At 56.6% G+C, this 25299-nt stretch overlaps 1 protein-coding gene across 1 annotated transcript in view; it reads left to right on the forward strand.

Moving 5' to 3' along the window:
• The first annotated feature begins 8700 nt into the window (after positions 1-8700).
• BCL3 (BCL3 transcription coactivator) overlaps positions 8701-25299 on the forward strand; it is a 142250-nt gene continuing 125651 nt past the window's right edge. Inside the window, exons 1-2 of the mRNA XM_086933139.1 lie at positions 8701-8821; positions 8941-10650. Coding sequence (XP_086789265.1) covers positions 9783-10650 — 868 coding nt within the window. The 5' untranslated portion in view covers positions 8701-8821; positions 8941-9782. The remainder of the gene's footprint in view (positions 8822-8940; positions 10651-25299) is intronic.

The following is a 25299-nucleotide window of genomic DNA, read 5'->3' on the forward strand; positions in this document are numbered from 1 at the left end:
TGAGACAAAAACTCTCTGGGGCACAAACGATTGGCAATTGCAGGGGATGGAAGCTTTATTTAAAACATGCATCATCCCAGAGCAAATAATATATTTGAATGACACTGTCCAACAGACATCTTGTCTTGGGTTAGCCAAGATCAAGGAGTTAAACAAACTGTCCATACCTTCACCTGACAGTAATAACACTTCAGAGGCAGAGGTCGACGTACATACTACTTTGCTTCACAACAGAACAGATTCAGATTGGAAAAAATGGTTAATCTTGCCCAAAGACACAAACACCTGTCAAGATAGATTCCTGAAAAAGACACAAGGGTTCACATTCCCTAGGCCAGATCCAAGATATGTTCAGAGACAGCATCCAGGGATAGTAACATTATACAGTGTAGGGAAACTGTGCCTTGAATGGCTAAAAAAGTCTACACTAAAGGAAGTAAAACAACACTTTACTTAAAGATGGCGCTGACCTGAGGGACTTCTTACAAGGACCTACTAAACGTTTTACATACGCCGGTATCTATGCCATTTATAATGAAGCATGGAAGATTAAGCAAGCAGATTGCAGAACGAATACGAGAAATTGATTGTATTAATTTAGAGAAATCTCTCCCTGTAGTTGACAATGGGTTACCAACTCTGTCGTCCAGGATAGATATTTTGGACAGCATAGTATCCTCTACCATAGACATAATGGAACAGGACTTGGTCATGTTGCAACCTGGTCAGTCGCAATTACGTTCTATAATGCTATTAGGCTGGACTTTACAAAACCTTCATTCAGGCTATGTGCCTTGGCGTCTAATCAATACTACGATACTGTTTTCACAATTCAATCTCACTGATAAACAGATGAAACTGGCACAGAGGGGAGCAGACTATACGGTGCTGAGCATTGAAAAACTGGAAAGATTACCATTAACTGTTTTTGAAAAAACAGCAACAGAATGGATAATACACGGTACAATTACTCTGCCTGTTACAATTTTCAATTTTCAGTATTTCTCAAAACATATACCAGCAGGCATAAATGAAAGGTTGGGTAAAGAATACATCAAGACATCCTGGGAATTACCATACACACACAGATGTTGGAGTGGGTGAAAGAAATGTTTCTTAGTGGTAAAAATTGTGAAAACGCACTAAGCGGCTCTCTCCTTGGTCAGGGTATTAATTTACATGGGGCCTGCGATGGTTCCACTAACAATTTATTCTGCCTCCTGCAAGGTTCACCTGCTGCAGTGATTGATCCAATTTTTGGAAAACTTTCTAATGGAAGTTACCTCATGTTGAATGATCACAGCTGTTGTGGCATGTTGCCAGGTTTAGTCTATCTCGTCACTGTGTCAGCCAGGGTCATTTGCTGTATGCAAGTATTGTGTCCAAAAACCAAGATAGACCGGTAGTCGCCGTTATGGCCTTTACTAAACATCTCTTCTATACGAATTGATACTTTAAGCAGAATGAAATCCACTCTTTTTCCAAGAAACTGTGCCATTGGCCTCGGCCAAAGACACATATGATCTGCAAGTTGCAAGGACTTCAGCAGAGATACATGCCCTTTTAACCACAAATTGCCCTATACATTTCTCAGACATGATAAGTCGTATCTTAAACATGTCTGATACGAGCGGTGTTGTACATGCTTTTAAGACAGTTTTTTCAGGGCTGTTAGCACTTTTTCAAGCAGTCCTAGGGATATTTCCAAACTTCGTGGACTCTGCTTTTGGCGGATTGCCTCTCATTTTGGGGCTCGCAGCAGGGATACTATTTTTGCTCCTACTGCTCGAATATGGCAAGCCAAGTCACCAGTGATTCCCAGTTCACCAGGAAAACACTCTACTGGCGATGAAGTGTCGTGAGCGTATAGTCGAAATTTTGGGATTAACTCGTTTAAGATAATTAAATACCACATGGTTTATGTCACTCAGACCAATCTGGCAAGATTGCATCTTACCTGTTCTACGATGCCTGCTATGTGGAGAAGAATGCATGTTAGACATCTGCCTTACACTACCATCAGTCCTGCCAATGGATGTTGATACTTTGCTTGGACCAGTAACGGCTCATGCACTGTGTTGTCCCCAGCGGCTACTAATTCTGATGACAGCATTCATTGAGATCTCACAAACGCAAAATGCTGATGGTGAGGTACAAAGGGAAAGAGGCACACAGGTACCATCTAATTTGAACATTGCTAATGCAACCAACGCTGTCTGCGATGCTTCACATCTATGTGCAATTAATCTTCCTAATGAGGTGATCCAACTTTCACCTACAATGGTAGACAAATTATTTTCAACTTAGAAGATTTGATGTTTTCTCCAAACAATAACACTGACTTTTGATTTGGCACACAGTGTTCTGAGAGACTCTGAATTCGACCTTCATTTTTTCAAAACAAGTTTCTAACTTTGGAACTCAATTTTTTCTATGATCAAACTTTTGTTCTTCCAAATTTGTATTTTTTCATTTTTTGGCACCAAGTAACCTACTTAACCCCTTCGGTGCTCATGATGGAATGGTTCCGTCATGAGCGTCGGTTGGCCTTTGCTCATGACGGAACGGTTTCGTTCTGAGTCCATAAGCCCAATAGAACATTCAGCACAGCGCAGGAATTTGTGCCGCGCTGAAGAGGTTAAAGTAGAACTATTCATAGAGAACTAGAATTCTTTGAAAACTTCCAAGAGACAATATTTGACCTTGTCCACAAGCAAACAGTTTATATTATGCCATGAAATGGTCTCGACTTTTTTCTTCTGTATTTAAGAGCCATTTCATAAATGTATTTTCATGATTCATTCGGATAGCATTTTCAAATGTCATCTATATGCTTTGAATGAAACATTGCTTTAAATGCGTACAGCACAAATGCTCTTTTCGTGTACAACCAGTACCAATGCATTTTTATGTATTTTGGGTGGGTTTTTAACACATCATGTTTAGATATGTTTTATTGTATTTAGAACTTAGTAATGTCATACATAAGAAAGTGGAGTTGGTGTTGTGTGGCGTTTTAAGCTCTGAGTGAATTTTTTCCCGATTCATGCCCTTATATAGGTACAATTCACATTGCCTAATATAGGCATAGAAATCAAACCCTTATTTAGGCATAGCCCGTGCTACACAAACACAGGCATGGCTACTTCCATTTAAACAACACTGTGTGTTCCCCATCACTTTAGGGACCATGACCACTTCTCTGAGTGGATTCTATTTTGTTTAACCATACTTCCACAAAACGTCACAACGATTTCTTGGAAAACCAGCTTAAGCAGTCAGGGACTTCCCCTTGCTTGAATATTGATTTCGCCAAGAACTAAGTTAGTTTTACAATGAACAGCTATTCCCAAGGGGTTCATTATGACGTTCTTATGCCCGACTTTACGTCAAACTATGGCATTCCTAAACATCTTCAAAGTATAAGTATACCTTCACTTGCTATAGCAAGAGACGGTGGTTCGGAGCAGTTAGACTATCTACTAGTCCGACGCAGCTCGCTACAGCAAGTGCTGAAGGAAGCCGACTCTCCAGCTGACGCACTGATCAAGAGGCTGCCTTTCTCCTGCGCCAACACCCTTGCCCCGATCGAGAATCCCTCCAACAGACGCACCAACAAGAATGTCAGCTGGTTCAACGCGGACCTCCAGACCTCCAAACAAAACTGCCGAAAACTGGAAAAGAAATGGCGCAACAAACAGACACCGGAGAACCAAGCAGCCCACAAGAACGCCATGCGCCAACACCATCACCTCATCAGATCCGCCAAAAAGACCTCCTTCAAGGACCACCTTGACAACAACGCACACAACAGCAAAGAGCTCTTCAACATTGTGAAGGAACTCTCCAACCCCAGCTCCAACACCAACGACATCCCACCATTGCAAGCCCTGTGCAACTCCCTTGACTCCTTCTTCCACCGCAAGGTCGCAGACATCCACGGCAGCTTCGACAACCAGGCCACCCCGGTTGCCAACGACACCTCAGACTCCACGGCCACCACCCACAGCGACCCCCTGCTCACATGGACTAATATCAATGACAACGACACCACCAAAATCCTGAGCACCATCCACTCCGGCTCCCCGTCAGACCCGTGCCCTCACCACATCTTCAACAAAGCCAGCGCCACCATCGCATCCCACCTCCGCAAGGCCATCAACATTTCCTTTGAGACCGCGACCTTCCCGGAGAGCTGGAAGCACACCGAGATCAATGCCCTGCTCAAGAAACCCAAGGCAGAACCGAGGGACATCAAGAACTTCCGGCCCATCTCCCTGCTCCTGTTCCCAGCAAAGGTTAGCGAGAAAACTGTCAACAAACAGCTGACCCGCTACCTCGAGGAGAACAGCATCCTGGACCCGTCCCAGTCCGGGTTCTGCAGCAACTACAGCACCAAAACGTCCCTCATAGCCGCCACTGATGACATCAGGGCCCTGCTGGACAACGGCGAGACCTGGGCACTCATCCTCCTGGACCTCTCAGCCACTTTCGACACAGTCTGCCACCGCACCCTACGCACTCGCCTCCACGACGCAGGAGTTCGAGGCAAAGCACTGGACTGGACCACCTCCTTCCTCTCCGACAGAACCTAGAGCGTCCGCCTCTCCCCTTCCGATCTGAAGCCTCCAAATTCATCTGCGGCGTACCCCAAGGATCATCCTTCAGCCCGACATTGTTCAACATCTACATGGCCCCGCTCGCCCGCGTCGGCAGACTGTATGACCTCAACATCATCTCCTACACTGATAACACACAGCTGATCCTCTCCCCCACCAAAGACCCTCGCACAGCCAAAAGCAACCTCCACAAAGGAATGAAAGCTGTTGCCGAATGGATGAAGAACAGCCAACTTCAGCTGAACTTGTACAAGATGGAGGTCCTCATCCTCTGCTCCACCCCCTCAGCCTGGGACGAATCCTGGTAACCGACTGCCCTGGGAGCAGCACTGACACCCAACGATCATACACGCAACCTGGGATTCATCCTCGACTCAAAACTCTCCATGAACAAGCAAGTCAATGCCATCTCATCATACTGTTTCAACACCCTCTGCATGCTCTGTAAGATCTACAGGTGGATTCCCACCGACACAAGAATATCGGTCACCCAGGCCCTCGTCAGCAGCAGACTGGACTACAGAAACGCCCTCTAAGCAGGAGCCTCGGCCAAACTCCTGAAATGACTGCAACGCGTACAGAACGCCTCTGCACGCCTGATCCTCGACATCCCTCGCTGCAGCCACATCACACCCCACCTGAGAGACCTGCACTGGCTCCCTGTCAACAAGAGAATCAACTTCAAGCTCCTCATCCACACACACAAGGCACTCCACGACACCGGACCAACATACCTCAACATATGACTCAGCTTCAACACCCCCACCCGCTAGCTCCGCTCCGCCGACCTCGCCACCGCCCCCTGCATCCGAAGAGCGACTACCGGCATCAGATTGTTCTCCTACTTCGCCGTCAAGTCCCAGAACACCCTTCCCATCCTACTACGGCAGACCGAAGACCTACTAACCTTCAGGAGGCTACTCAAGACCTGGCTATTCAAGCAGTAGAAGTAACCCCCCTCTTCCCCTCAGTGCCTTGAGACCCTCACAGGTGTGTAGCACGCTCTACAAATGTCTTGATTGATTGATTGATTGTCCTATGGTCCTATGGCTTCCCGTCCGGGCTTCGAAACGCTAGGCTGCGGCTTCAGGTTGTGTCCTGGCGCCAAAGATCCCCATGGGGGTGTGGGTAGTTTCTTCCCAGTGCCATCAACACAGAGTGCCTTCAGTTGTGTGTTCTGAGGCGAGGGTGGTTGTTTCTCCCTGGACTTTTCGACATTGAAGAAGTGATGCAAACAGGAAACATGTTTTCTTTTAAGGTTTCCATTGGGTGCTGATAAGCATGTCTCTTTGTACAGAGCACGTCGGCAGCCCCCCCCCCCCCCCCCCCCCCCACCAGGCCCCTCAAGAACAGACACAGCCCGAGTCCTCGTCACAGACTCTTTCGTTTATTTACAATGTTGACTCTCAGCTGCTCATCCTCCCAAGAGCTCCTTACAGGCCTTGGCGTCGCCTCAGCCTCATCCCCACTGGCCCTGAACTTCCATCTGTGTCTCACCTATGACCCCGCCCCCTCCTGCAGCTCCTCCCACAGGGACAGGATCTTCTGGTTCCGGGTCACAGACTTACCCTCTCCCCTGCAGTCAGTCCACGCCCAGGCCCTCACTCCTGCCTGACTCACCGAAGAGGGATGGAGAGCTCAGACTGGAGGTGCATGAACTTAGTGCCAACATCGGCCCATACCCCAGCCCGCTCACAACATTTTCCCATAATAACAGACACCACACAATGTTTTGTTGGAGAACGTTGTAGCAGCTTTATTTGCATTAAACATTATGCCAACATGTTAGGTTATCTTACGGGCGATCCAGGGTCAGGCCGCCCCTCGCCACCTGCCCACCTGATGAGCCATAAACCTCCTGTGGGGTGTTGTCAATATTGGGGGAAGCCCCTCCCCCCGGCGGATCTCCAGTCCACCCCTTACTCACGCCCCTCCCCGCTACGGGGGGCTGAGCGTTGCAGGCAACCCCCGGTTGCTCAGGTCCACAACCGCCCAAAGGACTAATAGGCCGCCGTCACTCCTCCAGGATCCCACGCGAGGACCTCCCTGGGGATAATTGGCTCTCGCACCCTTACTGTGCTCCTGTAGAGGGTACCACTCTGTACCTTCCAGCGTTGGATTGCCCTGTAACTCCGCCTGCAACACAAAGCAAAATAGTATTAGATAACTTCCCCCCCCTTGCTGCTCGACCGCCGGGTTCGCAGTAGGGAGAGAAAACAGCGTCTGGGCAGCACCGCTCATCTGGGTCAAGGGGGGTAGGATCCATCCACGAGGCCGACCAGGGATCAAAGAGGGCGCCAGGCCCGCGACCCCAGGCCATATACCCTCGGCCCCGCCCTTCCCCGCCGGAAGTGACATCACTGGGGCCACAGAGGGCACTGTGTGCTCTGAGACAGCCGAGCAGTGCATGAACTGTGTGCTCTGAGGCAGCCGAGCAGTGCATGAACTGTGTGCTCTGAGGCAGCTGAGCAGTGCATGAACTGTGTGCTCTGAGGCAGCCGAGCAGTGCATGAACTGTGTGCGCTGAGGCAACCTAACCGTGCATGAACTGTGTGCTCTGAGGCAGCTGAGCAGTGCATGAACTGTGTGCTCCGAGGCAGCTGAGCAGTGCATGACCAGTGTGCTCTGTGGCGAGCCGAGCAGTGCATGAACTGTGTGCTCTGAGGCAGCCGAGCAGTGCATGAACTGAGTGCTCTGAGGCAGCCGAGCAGTGCATGAACTGTGTGCTCTGAGGCAGCCGAGCAGTGCATGAACTGTGTGCTCTGAGGCAGCTGAGCAGTGCATGAACTGTGTGCTCTGAGGCAGCTGAGCAGTGCATGAACTGTGTGCTCTGAGGCAGCCGAGCAGTGCATGAACTGTGTGCGCTGAGGCAACCTAACCGTGCATGAACTGTGTGGTCTGAGGCAGCCGAGCAGTGCATGAACTGTGTGCTCTGAGGCAGCTGAGCAGTGCATGAACTGTGTGCTCCGAGGCAGCTGAGCAGTGCATGACCAGTGTGCTCTGTGGCGAGCCGAGCAGTGCATGAACTGTGTGCTCTGAGGCAGCCGAGCAGTGCATGAACTGTGTGCTCTGAGGCAGCCGAGCAGTGCATGAACTGTGTGCTCTGAGGCAACCTAACCGTGCAGGAACTGTGTGCTCTGAGGCAGCCGAGCAGTGCATGAACTGGTGTGTGTGTGTTTACTGGTACACTGCACGGAGCTGCAGCTAATCCCTTATGCCCACTGATCACTAGTGTACTTTTGTAATGGTCTGTGCTTGTACGCTCGTGTGTGTGTGTGTGAGTTTGAGTGCGTATGTGTGCGTATGTCTGTGCTTGTGGGTGTGTCCGAGTATGTGTGTGCGTGTGTGCATATGCACATTTGTGTGTGTGCTTGTGTGTCTATTCTGCATGTGTGCATGTGTGCGTGTGCGCTTGTACGTGTGTGCGCTTGTGCATGTGTGTGCGTGTGCGCTTGCGCATATGTGCGCTCCCCGGTGCACTGCACGGCGCTGCACCTGAGCCCCGCCCCAGGTGAGGGCCTGGCAGGGCATTGACGTCACCCAGAGCTAAACTGAGCTCTGTCTGATCTTTGCCCCAGTCACTTCCAGAGGGAGGGGGGGGGGGCTCTCACCCTCCCCCCTGCCAGCCGTGTGGTTGGGGGTAAGCACCCCCTGCGCAGGGGCTCCCTTGAGAGCCCTCCCCGCTGCCAGCCGTGGAGGGGGGGGGAGGGGGCACACACCCCTTGCGCCCCCTCCTCTGGAGCCAGAGAGGGGCCCCCTCGAGGGCCCTCCCCGCTGCCAGCCGTGGGGGGGACGGGGACACACACCCCCTGCGCCCCCTCCTCTGGAGCCAGAGAGGGGCCCCCTCAAGTGGTGCCAGCCGACCAGGCTCTGCCCTGCCCTTCCCTTCCCTGGCCTCGTCCCGGTGCAGCCGGCAGTCAGGGGAGCCCCCGGGGGCGGCTGGGAGCTGCCCTTCCTTCCCATGCGTGACTCGGCTCGACTGGAGGAACGCCCTCCCCTTCAGGGAAGAGCCGCCGCCAGGGCCCCTCCTCTTTCACCAGAAGAGCCGGGGAAGTCCCTCGACGGGGCCGCTTCCGAGACTGAGCGCAGCCTGACGAGAGGCACTGAGGGCACAGGGAGAGCCACAGGGGGCACAGAGGGCACAGGGAGAGCCACAGGGGGCACAGGGACCTGGCAAAAAGGAGCCTGCACAGAGGGCATAGGTGGTCTGGCACAGAGAGTCAGAGGTGCCCTGGGAGAAAGGAGCCCAGGCAGGGCATAGGAGGGGCTGGCACAGAGTCACCAGTGTCCTGGGGGAAAGGAGCCTGCACAGGGGGCATAGGGGGCCTGGCAAACAAGGGTGAGGGGTACCTGGCACGCAGGGGGCCTGTGGCTCAGAGGGCTGAGGAGAAAGAACTCTTGACTCGCAGAGGCCTGCCCCCGGGCACAAAGAGCCCCTCCCCCTGCCCTGCATAGGGATGAAGATGCGCCCCTAACCTCAGAGAAGCCTTCGAGGCGCACCAATCAAGGCACAGACAAGGGCTGACGGGTAGGGCCCCCCGGCCTGGGTGAAAGCTGGACTTCTGAGGGCTGCAGGGCTGGGGTGGCCTCTGACATTCAGGTGGTGGCAAGAGGGCAGAGACACCCCTGGTGGACTCACACGACAGAGGGCAGAGACACCCCTGCTGGACTCACAAGAGGGCAGAGAGACACCCCTGCTGGACTCACAAGAGGGCAGAGACACCCCTGCTGGACTCACAAGACTGACTGAGGCCTGAGGGTCAGAAGCGACCCCCGGAGTTCACTGGACATTGGCCTTCAGAGGCCTGGAGGACACACAGCCCCCCTGGGAGGGGGATCCAGAAACAAGGAGCCGACCCCACCTGGCACCAGAAGCCTCGGGACTGGGGTGGTCTTTAACCCCAGAATAAAAATCCAAAGGAGGTGGGACGCAGACACCCGCAGGTGCGAGGGAGTCCGTGACCTCCAGACCCCCTGGCTGCCGGCACTTCCAGGACGCACGTGACCCCTGACCCCTGACCCCACAGACAGGAGCTTGAAAGCCCGATCTGCGCCCGCCACTGACCCCCCTCCTTTGCCCGGGGATGCCATCAGAGGAGAGCTGGTGAGGGTGTACCCAGCGGTGCCCTCCCGTGAACCCTGCCAGGGCGCTGCCGTCCGTGGATGATACTCGACGCCAGCCCGCGGGAGGCCCCCGCCACCCGTGGGGGGAGGAAACCCGCTGGCCCCGGGGCCATGGAAGAGGGCCCCCGCTCGGAGGAAGCCTCCCCCCTGGACCTCCGGACCAAGAGGAGCCTGGGCAGCCCCCGCCAGTGCAAGAGCAGCGGGCACCAGCTGGGCACCGCACCGGGCGACGGGAAACCCACTGACAGGTGCCAAGTGACAGCCAGGCCACCCGGAGCCGGGTACATGGCACCCCCGGGGGCGCCTCTGGGGACCTCTGCCTCCCAGCACCAGGCACAGCGCGCGGGGGTCCTCGACCTGCACCCCCCCATGGCACCCTCTGTCAGCGGGCGAGACAGCACCCACCCTCCCGTGGGCATCCCGGAGGAGCGACCCGAAATCTGGAGGAGCCAGGAGAGGTCTGCGTGCCCCGTGCCCGCTGCCACTCTCACCCCATCCCCGCGCCCGGGGGACCGGGCCGGATTCCAGAGCCCCAAAACTGCCAGCCCCCTGGAGGGCCTTCCTGATGGCCCCTCCCCCACCCAGGAGCCGGCGGGCACCCAGCGGGCACTCGGGGCCGGAGAGGGGGAGGCCCCGTGGGGGGCACGGAGCTCGGAGAAGTCGCAGAGCTGCTTACCCCTGCGCAAGAGGCGCTACGCTGTCCAGGCCTGTGAGGGCCCCCCCGCGCCTGGCACCAAGGTGCCCAAGGAGGAGGCAGGGGCACTGGGGGTGAAGGAAGAGCCCGGAGAACCCGGGGGCGTATCACGGTACCCGCATCAGCCGCTCTCCTTCAGCCACGGCTGTGCCCACCCGGGCACGGGGGGTTCGTACCTGGACGAGTGCGCACGACCTGCGGCCTTCTACCCAGGTGAGGAGAGGGCAGGGGAGCGTGCGGAGGGCTGGGCACAGGTGGGGGCGGGGGTTGGCACCTCAGGCGCCCCCGGAGGGCAGTGCACAGGTGGGGGCTGGGGTGACACCGCAGGCCCCCCGGGGCTCGGTCTGAGAGGTGGCCAGGGGAGCCTGCAGAGGGCATGGCACAGGTGGGGGCGGGGTGGCACCGCAGCCCCCCCGGCGCTTGGTCTGAGAGGTGGCCAGGGGAGCCCGCAGAGGGCAGGGCACAGGTGGGGGCGGGGGGTGACACCTCAGGCGCCCCCGGAGGGCAGGGCACAGGTGTGTATTGAGGATATCACCACAGGCCCCCGGGGCTCGGTCTGAGAGGTGGCCAGGGGAGCCTGCAGAGGGCATGGCACAGGTGAGGAAGGGGGTGGCACCGCAGGTCCCCGGAGCTCGGTCTGAGATGTGGTCAGGGGAGCCCGCAGAGGGCAGGTGGGGGCGGGGGTGACACCTCAGGCGCCCTCAGAGGGCAGGGCACAGGTGTGTGTGTGGGGGGTGGCACCGCAGGCGCCCCCGGGGCTCGGTCTAGGGACCACATGAGTCAGGCTTGTTCTTCCTGCGGGTGGGAAGGCTGGGATGGAGGCGATTGCACCAGCTGTTGAATCCATCTTCCTGTGATTGTGGAGGGGCCAGGGGGTACCCCGAGAGATTCTGCTGAGGGCGACAGCTGTATGCCCCTTACCCGGTCTGGTGGCCAACTGGACTAATGTGTCCACTGTAGGGACCTGTGTTCAACCTCATGGACACAGGTTCAAATCTCAGCCTTTCATCCTTCTGAAGTCGGTAAAATAAGTAACATTGAGCTGGGAAATCAACATCTGCTATTCACCGCCAAGATACCCTTCAAGGTGCGCTTTAAAAATACAGAGTATGTTATGAAGCATCCAGTGCTTGGAATGGAGAAACAGACGTGCCAGGGCCCCGTGGCAGAGTCCTTGCTTCTTTCTTAGACATGCCAGCACCCTGTGCCCGAGTCCCTGCTTGTTTGCTTGATTCAGAGACGTGCCTGTACCCTGTGCCAGAGTCCCTGCTTGTTTCTGAGAAGTGCCGGTCCCTGTGCCAGAGTCCCTGCTTGTTTCTGAGAAGTGCCGGCCCCTGTGCCAGAGTCCCTGCTTGTTTCTGAGAAGTGCCGGTCCCTGTGCCAGAGTCCCTGCTTGTTTCTGAGAAGTGCAGGTCCCTGTGCCAGAGTCCCTGCTTGTTTCTGAGAAGTGCCGGTCCCTGTGCCAGAGTCCCTGCTTGTTTCTGAGAAGTGCCGGTCCCTGTGCCAGAGTCCCTGCTTGTTTCCGAGACTGCCAGCACCCTGTGCCAGAGTCCCTGCTTGTTTCTGAGAAGTGCCGGCACCCTGTGCCAGAGTCCCTGCTTCTTTCTGAGAAGTGCCGGCACCCTGTGCCAGAGTCCCTGCTTCTTTCTGAGACGTGCAGGGTACCCTGCGCCAGAGTCCCTGCTTGTTTCTGAGAAGTGCCGGCACCCTGTGCCAGAGTCCCTGCTTGTTTCTGAGACGTGCCGGCACCCTGTGCCAGAGTCCCTGCTTCTTTCTGAGACGTGCAGGGTACCCTGCGCCAGAGTCCCTGCTTGTTTCTGAGACGTGCCAGCACCCTGTGCCAGAGTCCCTGCTTGTTTCTGAGACGTGCCGGCACCCTGCGCCAGAGTCCCTGCTTGTTTCTGAGACGTGCCAGCACCCTGTGCCAGAGTCCCTGCTTCTTTCTTAGACGTGCCGGCACCCTGTGCCGGAGTCCCTGCTTCTTTCTGAGACGTGCTTGTACCCTGTGCCAGAGTCCCTGCTTGTTTCTGAGACGTGCCAGCACCCTGCGCCAGAGTCCTTGCTTGTTTCTCAGAAGTGCCAGCACCCTGTGCCGGAGTCCCTGCTTGTTTCTGAGACGTGGCGAGAATCAAGAGGGAGAGAGAGGACCAGAAAGCTAGTCCAGATCCCCGGTTTATATGTATCGGTATCAATAGGAGACTAGCTCTACAATGGATTAATCTGACACGGTTATGGTAGATTAATATTAGTTATGTAGCGACTCAGTATTTTGCCGGGTGGCAATGGCACCTCTTGGGTGTCTTTTGAAAGCCCTCACCCACCAACCTAGTTGGTGGCATGCTTCATCATCGGGCCCACCCAGTGACACCTAGCGTGTCCCGGGTGTGCTTCGACGCCTGATTACAGCGGAGCAGGTATGTCACTGTGTGTGCGGTGTGAGGTGCTAAGATAAGTGAAGTTAAAACGGCTTGGCAGGAGGTCCCTGGGGTGAGGATATTTTATTAAAAGGGCCTCTGCCAGCGGTTAAAAATAAGGCTGTGGGACGTTAGAGGCGGGTTACGACCTCCTACGTCCTTGAGTAGTCAACATGTTTCAGCCAGTGCCTTATGTTAATCTGGCTTTCATCAGGACAATAAATATGTGTGGGTTAAAATTAGGGGTTGTGTAGTGTAGTCTATGTGTCTACACGCCCTAAAGTGTATCTAGCTGTGAGATGGGGGATTCCCTTCTCAAGATCACGCTTTCAATGCTTGTTGGTAGCTCCAAGGTTATTGAAGTGGCAGGGTGAAGCCAGGATTTCTGGCCAGCACCAGCGTGGGACCTGTTGTGCCACCGGTTCTGCGAAGGAGGCACAACAGGTCCCACGCTGGTGCTGGCCAGAAATCCTGGCTTCACCCTGCCACTTCAATAACCTTGGAGCTACCAACAAGCATTGAAAGCGTGATCTTGAGAAGGGAATCCCCCATCTCACAGCTAGATACACTTTAGGGCGTGTAGACACATAGACTACACTACACAACCCCTAATTTTAACCCACACATATTTATTGTCCTGATGAAAGCCAGATTAACATAAGGCACTGGCTGAAACATGTTGACTACTCAAGGACGTAGGAGGTCGTAACCCGCCTCTAACGTCCCACAGCCTTATTTTTAACCGCTGGCAGAGGCCCTTTTAATAAAATATCCTCACCCCAGGGACCTCCTGCCAAGCCGTTTTAACTTCACTTATCTTAGCACCTCACACCGCACACACAGTGACATACCTGCTCCGCTGTAATCAGGCGTCGAAGCACACCCGGGACACGCTAGGTGTCACTGGGTGGGCCCGATGATGAAGCATGCCACCAACTAGGTTGGTGGGTGAGGGCTTTCAAAAGACACCCAAGAGGTGCCATTGCCACCCGGCAAAATACTGAGTCGCTACATAACTAATATTAATCTACCATAACCGTGTCAGATTAATCCATTGTAGAGCTAGTCTCCTGTTTCTGAGACGTGCCAGCACCCTGTGCCGGAGTCCCTGCTTCTTTCTGAGACGTGCTTGTACCCTGTGCCAGAGTCCCTGCTTGTTTCTGAGACGTGCCAGCCCCCTGCGCCAGAGTCCCTGCTTGTTTCTGAGATGTGCCTTCACCCTGTGCCAGAGTCCCTGCTTGTTTCTGAGACGTGCCGGCACCCTGTGCCAGAGTCCCTGCTTCTTTCTGAGACGTGCCGGTCCCTGTGCCAGAGTCCCTGCTTGTTTCTGAGATGTGACCGTCCCTGTGCCAGAGTCCCTGCTTGTTTCTGAGACGTGCCGGCACCCTGTGCCAGAGTCCCTGCTTGTTTCTGAGACGTGCCAGCACCCTGTGCCAGAGTCCCTGCTTGTTTCTGAGAAGTGCCGGCACCCTGTGCCAGAGTCCCTGCTTGTTTCTGAGACGTGCCGGCACCCTCTGCCAGAGTCCCTGCTTGTTTCTGAGAAGTGCCGGCACCCTGTGCCAGAGTCCCTGCTTGTTTCTGAGACGTGCCGGCACCCTCTGCCAGAGTCCCTGCTTGTTTCTGAGACGTACCGGCACCCTGTGCCAGAGTCCTTGCTTGTTTCTGAGACGTGCCAGCACCCTGTGCCAGAGTCCCTGCTTGTTTCTGAGACGTGCCTTCACCCTGTGCCAGAGTCCCTGCTTGTTTCTGAGAAGTGCCGGTCCCTGTGCCAGAGTCCCTGCTTGTTTCTTAGACGTGCCGGCACCCTCTGCCAGAGTCCCTGCTTGTTTCTGAGAAGTGCCGGCACCCTGTGCCAGAGTCCCTGCTTGTTTCTGAGACGTGCCGGCACCCTCTGCCAGAGTCCCTGCTTGTTTCTGAGACGTACCGGCACCCTGTGCCAGAGTCCTTGCTTGTTTCTGAGACGTGCCAGCACCCTGTGCCAGAGTCCCTGCTTGTTTCTGAGACGTGCCTTCACCCTGTGCCAGAGTCCCTGCTTGTTTCTGAGAAGTGCCGGTCCCTGTGCCAGAGTCCCTGCTTGTTTCTGAGATGTGACCGTCCCTGTGCCAGAGTCCCTGCTTGTTCCTGAGACGTGCCGGCACCCTGTGCCAGAGTCCCTGCTTGTTTCTGAGACGTGCCGGCACCCTGTGCCAGAGTCCTTGCTTGTTTCTGAGACGTGCCAGCACCCTGTGCCAGAGTCTCTGCTTGTTTCTGAGACGTGCCAGCACCCTCTGCCAGAGTCCCTGCTTGTTTCTGAGACGTGCCGGCACCCTGTGCCAGAGTCCCTACTTGTTCCTGAGACGTGCCAGCACCCTGTGCCAGAGTCCCTGCTTGTTTCTGAGACGTGCCGGCACCCTGTGCCAGAGTCCCTGCTTGTTTCTGAGACATGCCGGCACCCTGTGCCAGAGTCCCTGCTTGTTTCTTAGAAGTGCCGGCACCCTGTGCCAGAGTCCCTGCTTGTTTCTGAGACGTGCCGGCACCCTGTGCCAGAGTCCTTGCTTGTTTCTGAGACGTGCCAGCACCCTGTGCCAGAGTCCCTGCTTGTTTCTGAGAAGTGCCGGCACCCTGTGCCAGAGTCCCTGCTTGTTTCTGAGACGTGCCGGCACCCTCTGCCTGAGTCCCTGCTTGTTTCTGAGACGTACCTGTACCCTGTGCCAGAGTCCCTTCTTGTTTCTGAGAAGTGCCGGCACCCTGTGCCAGAGTCCTTGCTTGTTTCTGAGACGTGCCTGCACCCTGTGCCAGAGTCCCTGCTTGTTTCTGAGACGTGCCTTCACCCTGTGCCAGAGTCCCTGCTTGTTTCTGAGAAGTGCCGGCACCCTGTGCCAGAGTCCCTGCTTGTTTCTGAGACATGCCAGCACCCTGTGCCAGAGTCCCTGCTTGTTTCTGAGACGTGCCAGCACCCTCTGCCAGAGTCCCTGCTTGTTTCTGAGACGTGCCTTCACCCTGTGCCAGAGTCCCTGCTTGTTTCTGAGAAGTGCCGGCACCCTGTGCCAGAGTCCCTGCTTGTTTCTGAGACGTGCCGGCACCCTGTGCCAGAGTCCCTGCTTCTTTCTGAGACGTGCCGGCACCCTGTGCCAGAGTCCCTGCTTGTTTCTGAGATGTGCCGGCACCCTGTGCCAGAGTCCCTGCTTGTTTCTGAGATGTGCCTTCACCCTGTGCCAGAGTCCCTGCTTGTTTCTGAGACGTGCCGGCACCCTGTGCCAGAGTCCCTGCTTCTTTCTGAGACGTGCCGGCACCCTGTGCCAGAGTCCCTGCTTGTTTCTGAGATGTGCCGGCACCCTGTGCCAGAATCCCTGCTTGTTTCTGAGAAGTGCTGGTTCTTGTGCCAGAGTCCCTGCTTGTTTCTGAGAAGTGCTGGTTCTTGTGCCAGAGTCCCTGCTTGTTTCTGAGACGTGCCAGCACCCTGTGCCAGAGTCCCTGCTTGTTTCTGAGATGTTCCGGCACCCTGTGCCAGAGTCCCTGCTTGTTTCTGAGATGTGCCGGCACCCTGTGGCAGAGTCCCTGCTTGTTTCTGAGAAGTGCCGGCACCCTGTGCCAGAGTCCCTGCTTGTTTCTGAGACGTGCCGGCACCCTGTGCCAGAGTCCCTGCTTCTTTCTGAGACGTGCCGGCACCCTGTGCCAGAGTCCCTGCTTGTTTCTGAGATGTGCCGGCACCCTGTGCCAGAGTCCCTGCTTGTTTCTGAGACGTGCCGGCACCCTCTGCCAGAGTCCCTGCTTGTTTCTGAGACGTGCCAGCACCCTGTGCCAGAGTCCCTGCTTGTTTCTGAGACGTGCCGGCACCCTGTGCCAGAGTCCCTGCTTCTTTCTGAGACGTGCCGGCACCCTGTGCCAGAGTCCCTGCTTGTTTCTGAGATGTGCCGGCACCCTGTGCCAGAGTCCCTGCTTGTTTCTGAGACGTGCCGGCACCCTGTGCCAGAGTCCCTGCTTGTTTCTGAGATGTGCCGGCACCCTGTGCCAGAGTCCCTGCTTGTTTCTGAGACGTGCCGGCACCCGGTGCCAGAGTCCCTGCTTGTTTCTGAGACGTGCCGGCACCCTGTGCCAGAGTCCCTGCTTGTTTCTGAGACGTACCTGTACCCTGTGCCAGAGTCCCTGCTTGTTTCTGAGACGTACCTGTACCCTGTGCCAGAGTCCCTGCTTGTTTCTGAGACGTACCTGTACCCTGTGCCAGAGTCCCTGCTTGTTTCTGAGACGTGCCAGCACCCTCTGCCAGAGTCCCTGCTTGTTTCTGAGACGTGCCAGCACCCTCTGCCAGAGTCCCTGCTTGTTTCTGAGAAGTGCCGGCACCCTGTGCCAGAGTCCCTGCTTGTTTCTGAGAAGTGCCGGCACCCTGTGCCAGAGTCCCTGCCTGTTTCTGAGACGTGCCGGCACCCTGTGCCAGAGTCCCTGCTTGTTTCTGAGACGTACCTGTACCCTGTGCCAGAGTCCCTGCTTGTTTCTGAGACGTGCCAGCACCCTCTGCCAGAGTCCCTGCTTGTTTCCGAGACGTGCCAGCACCCTCTGCCAGAGTCCCTACTTGTTTCTGAGAAGTGCCGGCACCCTGTGCCAGAGTCCCTGCTTGTTTCTGAGACGTGCCGGCACCCTGTGCCAGAGTCCCTGCTTGTTTCTGAGATGTGCCTTCACCCTGTGCCAGAGTCCCTGCTTGTTTCTGAGACATGCCAGCACCCTGTGCCCGAGTCCCTGCTTGTTTCTGAGACTTGCAGGGTACCCTGTGCCAGAGTCCCTGCTTGTTTCTGAGACGTGCCAGCACCCTCTGCCAGAGTCCCTGCTTGTTTCTGAGACGTGCCGGCACCCTGTGCCAGAGTCCCTGCTTGTTTCTGAGAAGTGCCGGTCCTTGTGCCAGAGTCCCTGCTTGTTTCTGAGACGTGCCAGCACCCTGTGCCAGAGTCCCTGCTTGTTTCTGAGACGTGCCAGCACCCTGTGCCAGAGTCCCTGCTTGTTTCTGAGACGTGCCGGCACCCTGTGCCAGAGTCCCTGCTTGTTTCTGAGAAGTGCCGGTCCTTGTGCCAGAGTCCCTGCTTGTTTCTGAGATGTGCCAGAGTCCCTGCTTCTTTCTTAGACGTGCCGGCACCCTGTGCCAGAGTCCCTGCTTGTTTCTGAGACGTGCCGGCACCCTGTGCCAGAGTCCTTGCTTGTTTCTGAGACGTGCCAGCACCCTCTGCCAGAGTCCTTGCTTGTTTCTGAGACGTGCCAGGGCCCTGTGGCAGAGTCCCTGCTTTTTTCTGAGAAGTGCCGGCACCCTGTGCCAGAGTCCCTGCTTGTTTCTGAGACGTGCCGGCACCCTGTGCCAGAGTCCCTGCTTGTTTCTGAGGTGTGCCGGCACCCTGTGCCAGAGTCCCTGCTTGTTTCTGAGATGTGCCGGCACCCTGTGCCAGAGTCCCTGCTTGTTTCTGAGACGTGCCGGCACCCTGTGCCAGAGTCCCTGCTTGTTTCTGAGACGTACCTGTACCCTGTGCCAGAGTCCCTGCTTGTTTCTGAGATGTGACCGTCCCTGTGCCAGAGTCCCTGCTTGTTTCTGAGACGTGCCGGCACCCTGTGCCAGAGTCCCTGCTTGTTTCTGAGATGTGACCGTCCCTGTGCCAGAGTCCCTGCTTGTTTCTGAGACATGCCAGCACCCTGTGCCAGAGTCCCTGCTTGTTTCTGAGATGTGCCTTCACCCTGTGCCAGAGTCCCTGCTTGTTTCTGAGACATGCCAGCACCCTGTGCCCGAGTCCCTGCTTGTTTCTGAGACTTGCAGGGTACCCTGTGCCAGAGTCCCTGCTTGTTTCTGAGACGTGCCGGCACCCTGTGCCAGAGTCCCTGCTTGTTTCTGAGAAGTGCCAGCACCCTGTGCCAGAGTCCCTTCTTGTTTCTGAGACATGCCAGCACCCTGTGCCCGAGTCCCTGCTTGTTTCTGAGACTTGCAGGGTACCCTGTGCCAGAGTCCCTGCTTGTTTCAGAGACGTGCCGGCACCCTGTGCCAGAGTCCCTGCTTGTTTCTGAGAAGTGCCGGTCCTTGTGCCAGAGTCCCTGCTTGTTTCTGAGACGTGCCAGCACCCTGTGCCAGAGTCCCTGCTTGTTTCTGAGACGTGCCAGCACCCTGTGCCAGAGTCCCTGCTTCTTTCTTAGACGTGCCGGCACCCTGTGCCAGAGTCCCTGCTTGTTTCTGAGACGTGCCGGCACGCTGTGCCAGAGTCCCTGCTTGTTTCTGAGATGTGCCGGCACCCTGTGCCAGAGTCCCTGCTTGTTTCTGAGACGTGCCGGCACCCTGTGCCAGAGTCCCTGCTTGTTTCTGAGATGTGCCGGCACCCTGTGCCAGAGTCCCTGCTTGTTTCTGAGATGTGCCGGCACCCTGTGCCAGAGTCCCTGCTTGTTTCTGAGACGTGCCGGCACCCTGTGCCAGAGTCCCTGCTTGTTTCTGAGAAGTGACCGTCCCTGTGCCAGAGTCCCTGCTTGTTTCTGAGACGTGCCGGCACCCTGTGCCAGAGTCCCTGCTTGTTTCTGAGATTTGCCTTCACCCTGTGCCAGAGTCCCTGCTTGTTTCTGAGACATGCCAGCACCCTGTGCCCGAGTCCCTGCTTGTTTCCGAGACTTGCAGGGTACCCTGTGCCAGAGTCCCTGCTTGTTTCTGAGACGTGCCGGCACCCTGTGCCAGAGTCCCTGCTTGTTTATGAGACGTGCCAGCACCTTGTGCCAGAGTCCCTGCTTCTTTCTGAGACGTGCCTTCACCCTATGCCAGAGTCCCTGCTTGATTCAGAGACGTGCCTGTACCCTGTGCCAGAGTCCCTGCTTGTTTCTGAGACGTGCCGGCACCCTGTGCCAGAGCCCCTGCTTCTTTCTGAGAAGTGACCGTCCCTGTGCCAGAGTCCCTGCTTGTTTCTGAGACGTACCGGCACCCTGTGCCAGAGTCCCTGCTTGTTTCTGAGACTTGCAGGGTACCCTGTGCCAGAGTGCCTGCTTGTTTCTGAGACGTGCCAGCACCCTGTGCCAGAGTCCCTGCTTGTTCCTGAGACGTGCCAGCACCCTGTGCCAGAGTCCCTGCTTGTTCCTGAGACGTGCCGGCACCTTGTGCCAGAGTCCCTGCTTGTTTCTGAGACGTGCCGGCACCCTGTGCCAGAGTCCTTGCTTGTTTCTGAGACGTGCCGGCACCCTCTGCCAGAGTCCCTGCTTGTTTCTGAGACGTACCTGTACCTTGTGCCAGAGTCCCTGCTTGTTTCTGAGACGTGCCGGCACCCTGTGCCAGAGTCCCTGCTTGTTTCTGAGACGTGCCGGCACCCTCTGCCAGAGTCCCTGCTTGTTTCTGAGAAGTGCCGGCACCCTGTGCCAGAGTCCCTGTTTGTTTCTGAGAAGTGCCGGCACCCCGTGCCAGAGTCCCTGCTTGTTTCTGAGACGTGACGGTCCCTGTGCCAGAGTCCCTGCTTGTTTCTGAGATGTGCCGGCACCCTGTGCCAGAGTCCCTGCTTGTTTCTGAGACGTGCTGGCACCCTGTGCCAGAGTCCCTGCTTGTTTCTGAGACGTGACGGTCCCTGTGCCAGAGTCCCTGCTTGTTTCTGAGATGTGCCGGCACCCTGTGCCAGAGTCCCTGCTTGTTTCTGAGACGTGCCGGCACCCTCTGCCAGAGTTCCTGCTTGTTTCTGAGACATGCCGGCACCCTGCGCCAGAGTCCCTGCTTCTTTCTTAGACGTGCCGGCACCATGTGCCAGAGTCCCTGCTTGTTTCTGAGAAGTGCCGGCACCATGTGCCAGAGTCCCTGCTTGTTTCTGAGAAGTGCCGGTCCTTGTGCCAGAGTCCCTGCTTGTTTCTGAGACGTGCCGGCACCATGTGCCAGAGTCCCTGCTTGTTTCTGAGAAGTGCCGGTCCTTGTGCCAGAGTCCCTGCTTGTTTCTGAGACGTGCCGGCACCCTCTGCCAGAGTCCCTGCTTGTTTCTGAGACGTGCCGGCACCCTGTGCCAGAGTCCTTGCTTGTTTCTGAGACGTGCCGGCACCCTGTGCCAGAGTCCCTGCTTGTTTATGAGACGTGCCGGCACCCTGTGCCAGAGTCCCTGCTTGTTTCTGAGACGTGCCGGCACCCTGTGCCAGAGTCCCTGCTTGTTCCTGAGACGTGCCAGCACCCTGTGCCAGAGTCCCTGCTTGATTCAGAGACGTGCTTGTACCCTGTGCCAGAGTCCCTGCGTGTTTCTGACACGTGCTGGTACCCTGCACCAGAGTCCCTGCTTGTTTCTGAGAAGTGCCGGTCCCTGGGCCAGAGTCCCTGCTTGTTTCTGAGAAGTGCCGGTCCCTGTGCCAGAGTCCCTGCTTCTTTCTGAGACGTGACGGTCCCTGTGCCAGAGTCCCTGCTTCTTTCTGAGACGTGACGGTCCCTGTGCCAGAGTCCCTGCTTGTTTCTGAGACGTGACCGTCCCTGTGCCAGAGTCCCCGCTTGTTTCTGAGACGTGACGGCACCCTGTGCCAGAGTCCCTGCTTGTTTCTGATACGTGCCGGCACCCTGTGCCAGAGTCCCTGCTTGTTTCTGAGACGTGCCGGCACCCTGTGCCAGAGTCCCTGCTTGTTTCTGAGATGTGCCGGCACCCTGTGCCAGAGTCCCTGCTTGTTTCTGAGATGTGCCTTCATCCTGTGCCAGAGTCCCTGCTTGTTTCTGAGACATGCCGGCACCCTGTGCCAGAGTCCCTGCTTGTTTCTGAGACATGCCAGCACCCTGTGCCCGAGTCCCTGCTTGTTTCTGAGACTTGCAGGGTACCCTGTGCCAGAGTCCCTGCTTGTTTCTGAGACGTGCCGGCACCCTGTGCCAGAGTCCCTGCTTGTTTATGAGACGTGCCAGCACCTTGTGCCAGAGTCCCTGCTTCTTTCTGAGACGTGCCTTCACCCTGTGCCAGAGTCCCTACTTGTTTCTGAGACATGCCTGTACCCTGTGCCAGAGTCCCTGCTTGTTTCTGAGACGTGCCGGCACCCTGTGCCAGAGCCCCTGCTTCTTTCTGAGAAGTGACCGTCCCTGTGCCAGAGTCCCTGCTTGTTTCTGAGACGTGCCGGCACCCTGTGCCAGAGTCCCTGCTTGTTTCTGAGACTTGCAGGGTACCCTGTGCCAGAGTCCCTGCTTGTTCCTGAGATGTGCCGGCACCCTGTGCCAGAGTCCCTGCTTGTTCCTGAGACGTGCCAGCACCCTGTGCCAGAGTCCCTGCTTGTTCCTGAGACGTGCCGGCACCCTGTGCCAGAGTCCCTGCTTGTTTCTGAGACGTGCCGGCACCCTGTGCCAGAGTCCTTGCTTGTTTCTGAGACGTGCCGGCACCCTGTGCCAGAGTCCCTGCTTGTTTCTGAGACGTGCAAGCACCCTGTGCCAGAGCCCCTGCTTCTTTCTGAGAAGTGACGGTCCCTGTGCCAGAGTCCCTGCTAGTTTCTGAGAAGTGCCGGCACCCTGTGCCAGAGTCCCTGCTTGTTCCTGAGACGTGCCGGCACCCTGTGCCAGAGTCCCTGCTTGTTTCTGAGACGTGCCGGCACCCTGTGCCAGAGTCCTTGCTTGTTTCTGAGACGTGCCGGCACCCTGTGCCAGAGTCCCTGCTTGTTTCTGAGACGTGCAAGCACCCTGTGCCAGAGCCCCTGCTTCTTTCTGAGAAGTGACGGTCCCTGTGCCAGAGTCCCTGCTAGTTTCTGAGAAGTGCCGGCACCCTGTGCCAGAGTCCCTGCTTCTTTCTTAGGCGTGCCAGCACCCTGTGCCAGAGTCCCTGCTTGTTTCTGAGACGCGCCGGTCCTTGTGCCAGAGTCCCTGCTTGTTTCTAGAGACGTGCCGGTCCCTGTGCCAGAGTCCCTGCTTGTTTCTGAGAAGTGCCAGCACCCTGTGCCAGAGTCCCTGCTTGATTCAGAGACGTGCCTGTACCCTGTGCCAGAGTCCCTGCTTGTTTCTGAGACGTGCCGGCACCCTGTGCCAGAGCCCCTGCTTCTTTCTGAGAAGTGACCGTCCCTGTGCCAGAGTCCCTGCTTGTTTCTGAGACGTACCGGCACCCTGTGCCAGAGTCCCTGCTTGTTTCTGAGACTTGCAGGGTACCCTGTGCCAGAGTGCCTGCTTGTTTCTGAGACGTGACGGTCCCTGTGCCAGAGTCCCTGCTTGTTTCTGAGATGTGCCGGCAGCCTGTGCCAGAGTCCCTGCTTGTTTCTGAGACGTGCCGGCACCCTGTGCCAGAGTCCCTGCTTGTTTCTGAGACGTGACGGTCCCTGTGCCAGAGTCCCTGCTTGTTTCTGAGATGTGCCGGCACCCTGTGCCAGAGTCCCTGCTTGTTTCTGAGACGTGCCGGCACCCTCTGCCAGAGTTCCTGCTTGTTTCTGAGACATGCCGGCACCCTGCGCCAGAGTCCCTGCTTCTTTCTTAGACGTGCCGGCACCATGTGCCAGAGTCCCTGCTTGTTTCTGAGAAGTGCCGGCACCATGTGCCAGAGTCCCTGCTTGTTTCTGAGAAGTGCCGGTCCTTGTGCCAGAGTCCCTGCTTGTTTCTGAGACGTGCCGGCACCATGTGCCAGAGTCCCTGCTTGTTTCTGAGAAGTGCCGGTCCTTGTGCCAGAGTCCCTGCTTGTTTCTGAGACGTGCCGGCACCCTCTGCCAGAGTCCCTGCTTGTTTCTGAGACGTGCCGGCACCCTGTGCCAGAGTCCTTGCTTGTTTCTGAGACGTGCCGGCACCCTGTGCCAGAGTCCCTGCTTGTTTCTGAGACGTGCCGGCACCCTGTGCCAGAGTCCCTGCTTGTTTCTGAGACGTGCCGGCACCCTGTGCCAGAGTACCTGCTTGTTCCTGAGACGTGCCAGCACCCTGTGCCAGAGTCCCTGCTTGATTCAGAGACGTGCTTGTACCCTGTGCCAGAGTCCCTGCGTGTTTCTGACACGTGCTGGTACCCTGCACCAGAGTCCCTGCTTGTTTCTGAGAAGTGCCGGTCCCTGGGCCAGAGTCCCTGCTTGTTTCTGAGAAGTGCCGGTCCCTGTGCCAGAGTCCCTGCTTCTTTCTGAGACGTGACGGTCCCTGTGCCAGAGTCCCTGCTTCTTTCTGAGACGTGACGGTCCCTGTGCCAGAGTCCCTGCTTGTTTCTGAGACGTGACCGTCCCTGTGCCAGAGTCCCCGCTTGTTTCTGAGACGTGACGGCACCCTGTGCCAGAGTCCCTGCTTGTTTCTGAGACGTGCCGGCACCCTGTGCCAGAGTCCCTGCTTGTTTCTGAGACATGCCAGCACCTTGTGCCAGAGTCCCTGCTTCTTTCTGAGACGTGCCTTCACCCTGTGCCAGAGTCCCTGCTTGTTTCTGAGACATGCCTGTACCCTGTGCCAGAGTCCCTGCTTGTTTCTGAGACGTGCCGGCACCCTGTGCCAGAGCCCCTGCTTCTTTCTGAGAAGTGACCGTCCCTGTGCCAGAGTCCCTGCTTGTTTCTGAGACGTGCCGGCACCCTGTGCCAGAGTCCCTGCTTGTTTCTGAGACTTGCAGGGTACCCTGTGCCAGAGTCCCTGCTTGTTCCTGAGATGTGCCGGCACCCTGTGCCAGAGTCCCTGCTTGTTCCTGAGACGTGCCAGCACCCTGTGCCAGAGTCCCTGCTTGTTCCTGAGACGTGCCGGCACCCTGTGCCAGAGTCCCTGCTTGTTTCTGAGACGTGCCGGCACCCTGTGCCAGAGTCCTTGCTTGTTTCTGAGACGTGCCGGCACCCTGTGCCAGAGTCCCTGCTTGTTTCTGAGACGTGCAAGCACCCTGTGCCAGAGCCCCTGCTTCTTTCTGAGAAGTGACGGTCCCTGTGCCAGAGTCCCTGCTAGTTTCTGAGACGTGCCGGCACCCTGTGCCAGAGTCTTTGCTTGTTTCTGAGACGTGCCGGCACCCTGTGCCAGAGTCCTTGCTTGTTTCTGAGACGTGCCGGCACCCTGTGCCAGAGTCCCTGCTTCTTTCTGAGACGTGCTTGTACCCTGTGCCAGAGTCCCTGCTTCTTTCTTAGGCGTGCCAGCACCCTGTGCCAGAGTCCCTGCTTGTTTCTGAGACGTGCCGGTCCTTGTGCCAGAGTCCCTGCTTGTTTCTAGAGACGTGCCGGTCCCTGTGCCAGAGTCCCTGCTTGTTTCTGAGAAGTGCCAGCACCCTGTGCCAGAGTCCCTGCATGTTTCTGAGATGTGCCTTCACCCTGTGCCAGAGTCCCTGCTTGTTTCTGAGATGTGCCGGCACCCTGTGCCAGAGTCCCTGCTTGTTTCTGAGATGTGCCTTCACCATGTGCCAGAGTCCCTGCTTGTTTCTGAGACATGCCGGCACCCTGTGCCAGAGTCCCTGCTTCTTTCTGAGACATGCCAGCACCCTGTGCCAGAGTCCCTGCTTCTTTCTGAGACATGCCAGCACCCTGTGCCCGAGTCCCTGCTTGTTTCTGAGACTTGCAGGGTACCCTGTGCCAGAGTCCCTGCTTGTTTCTGAGACGTGCCAGCACCCTCTGCCAGAGTCCC

The sequence above is a fragment of the Lissotriton vulgaris genome, chromosome 7 (assembly GCF_964263255.1).
Source record: "Lissotriton vulgaris chromosome 7, aLisVul1.2, whole genome shotgun sequence".
Lineage (NCBI taxonomy): Eukaryota > Metazoa > Chordata > Amphibia > Caudata > Salamandridae > Lissotriton > Lissotriton vulgaris.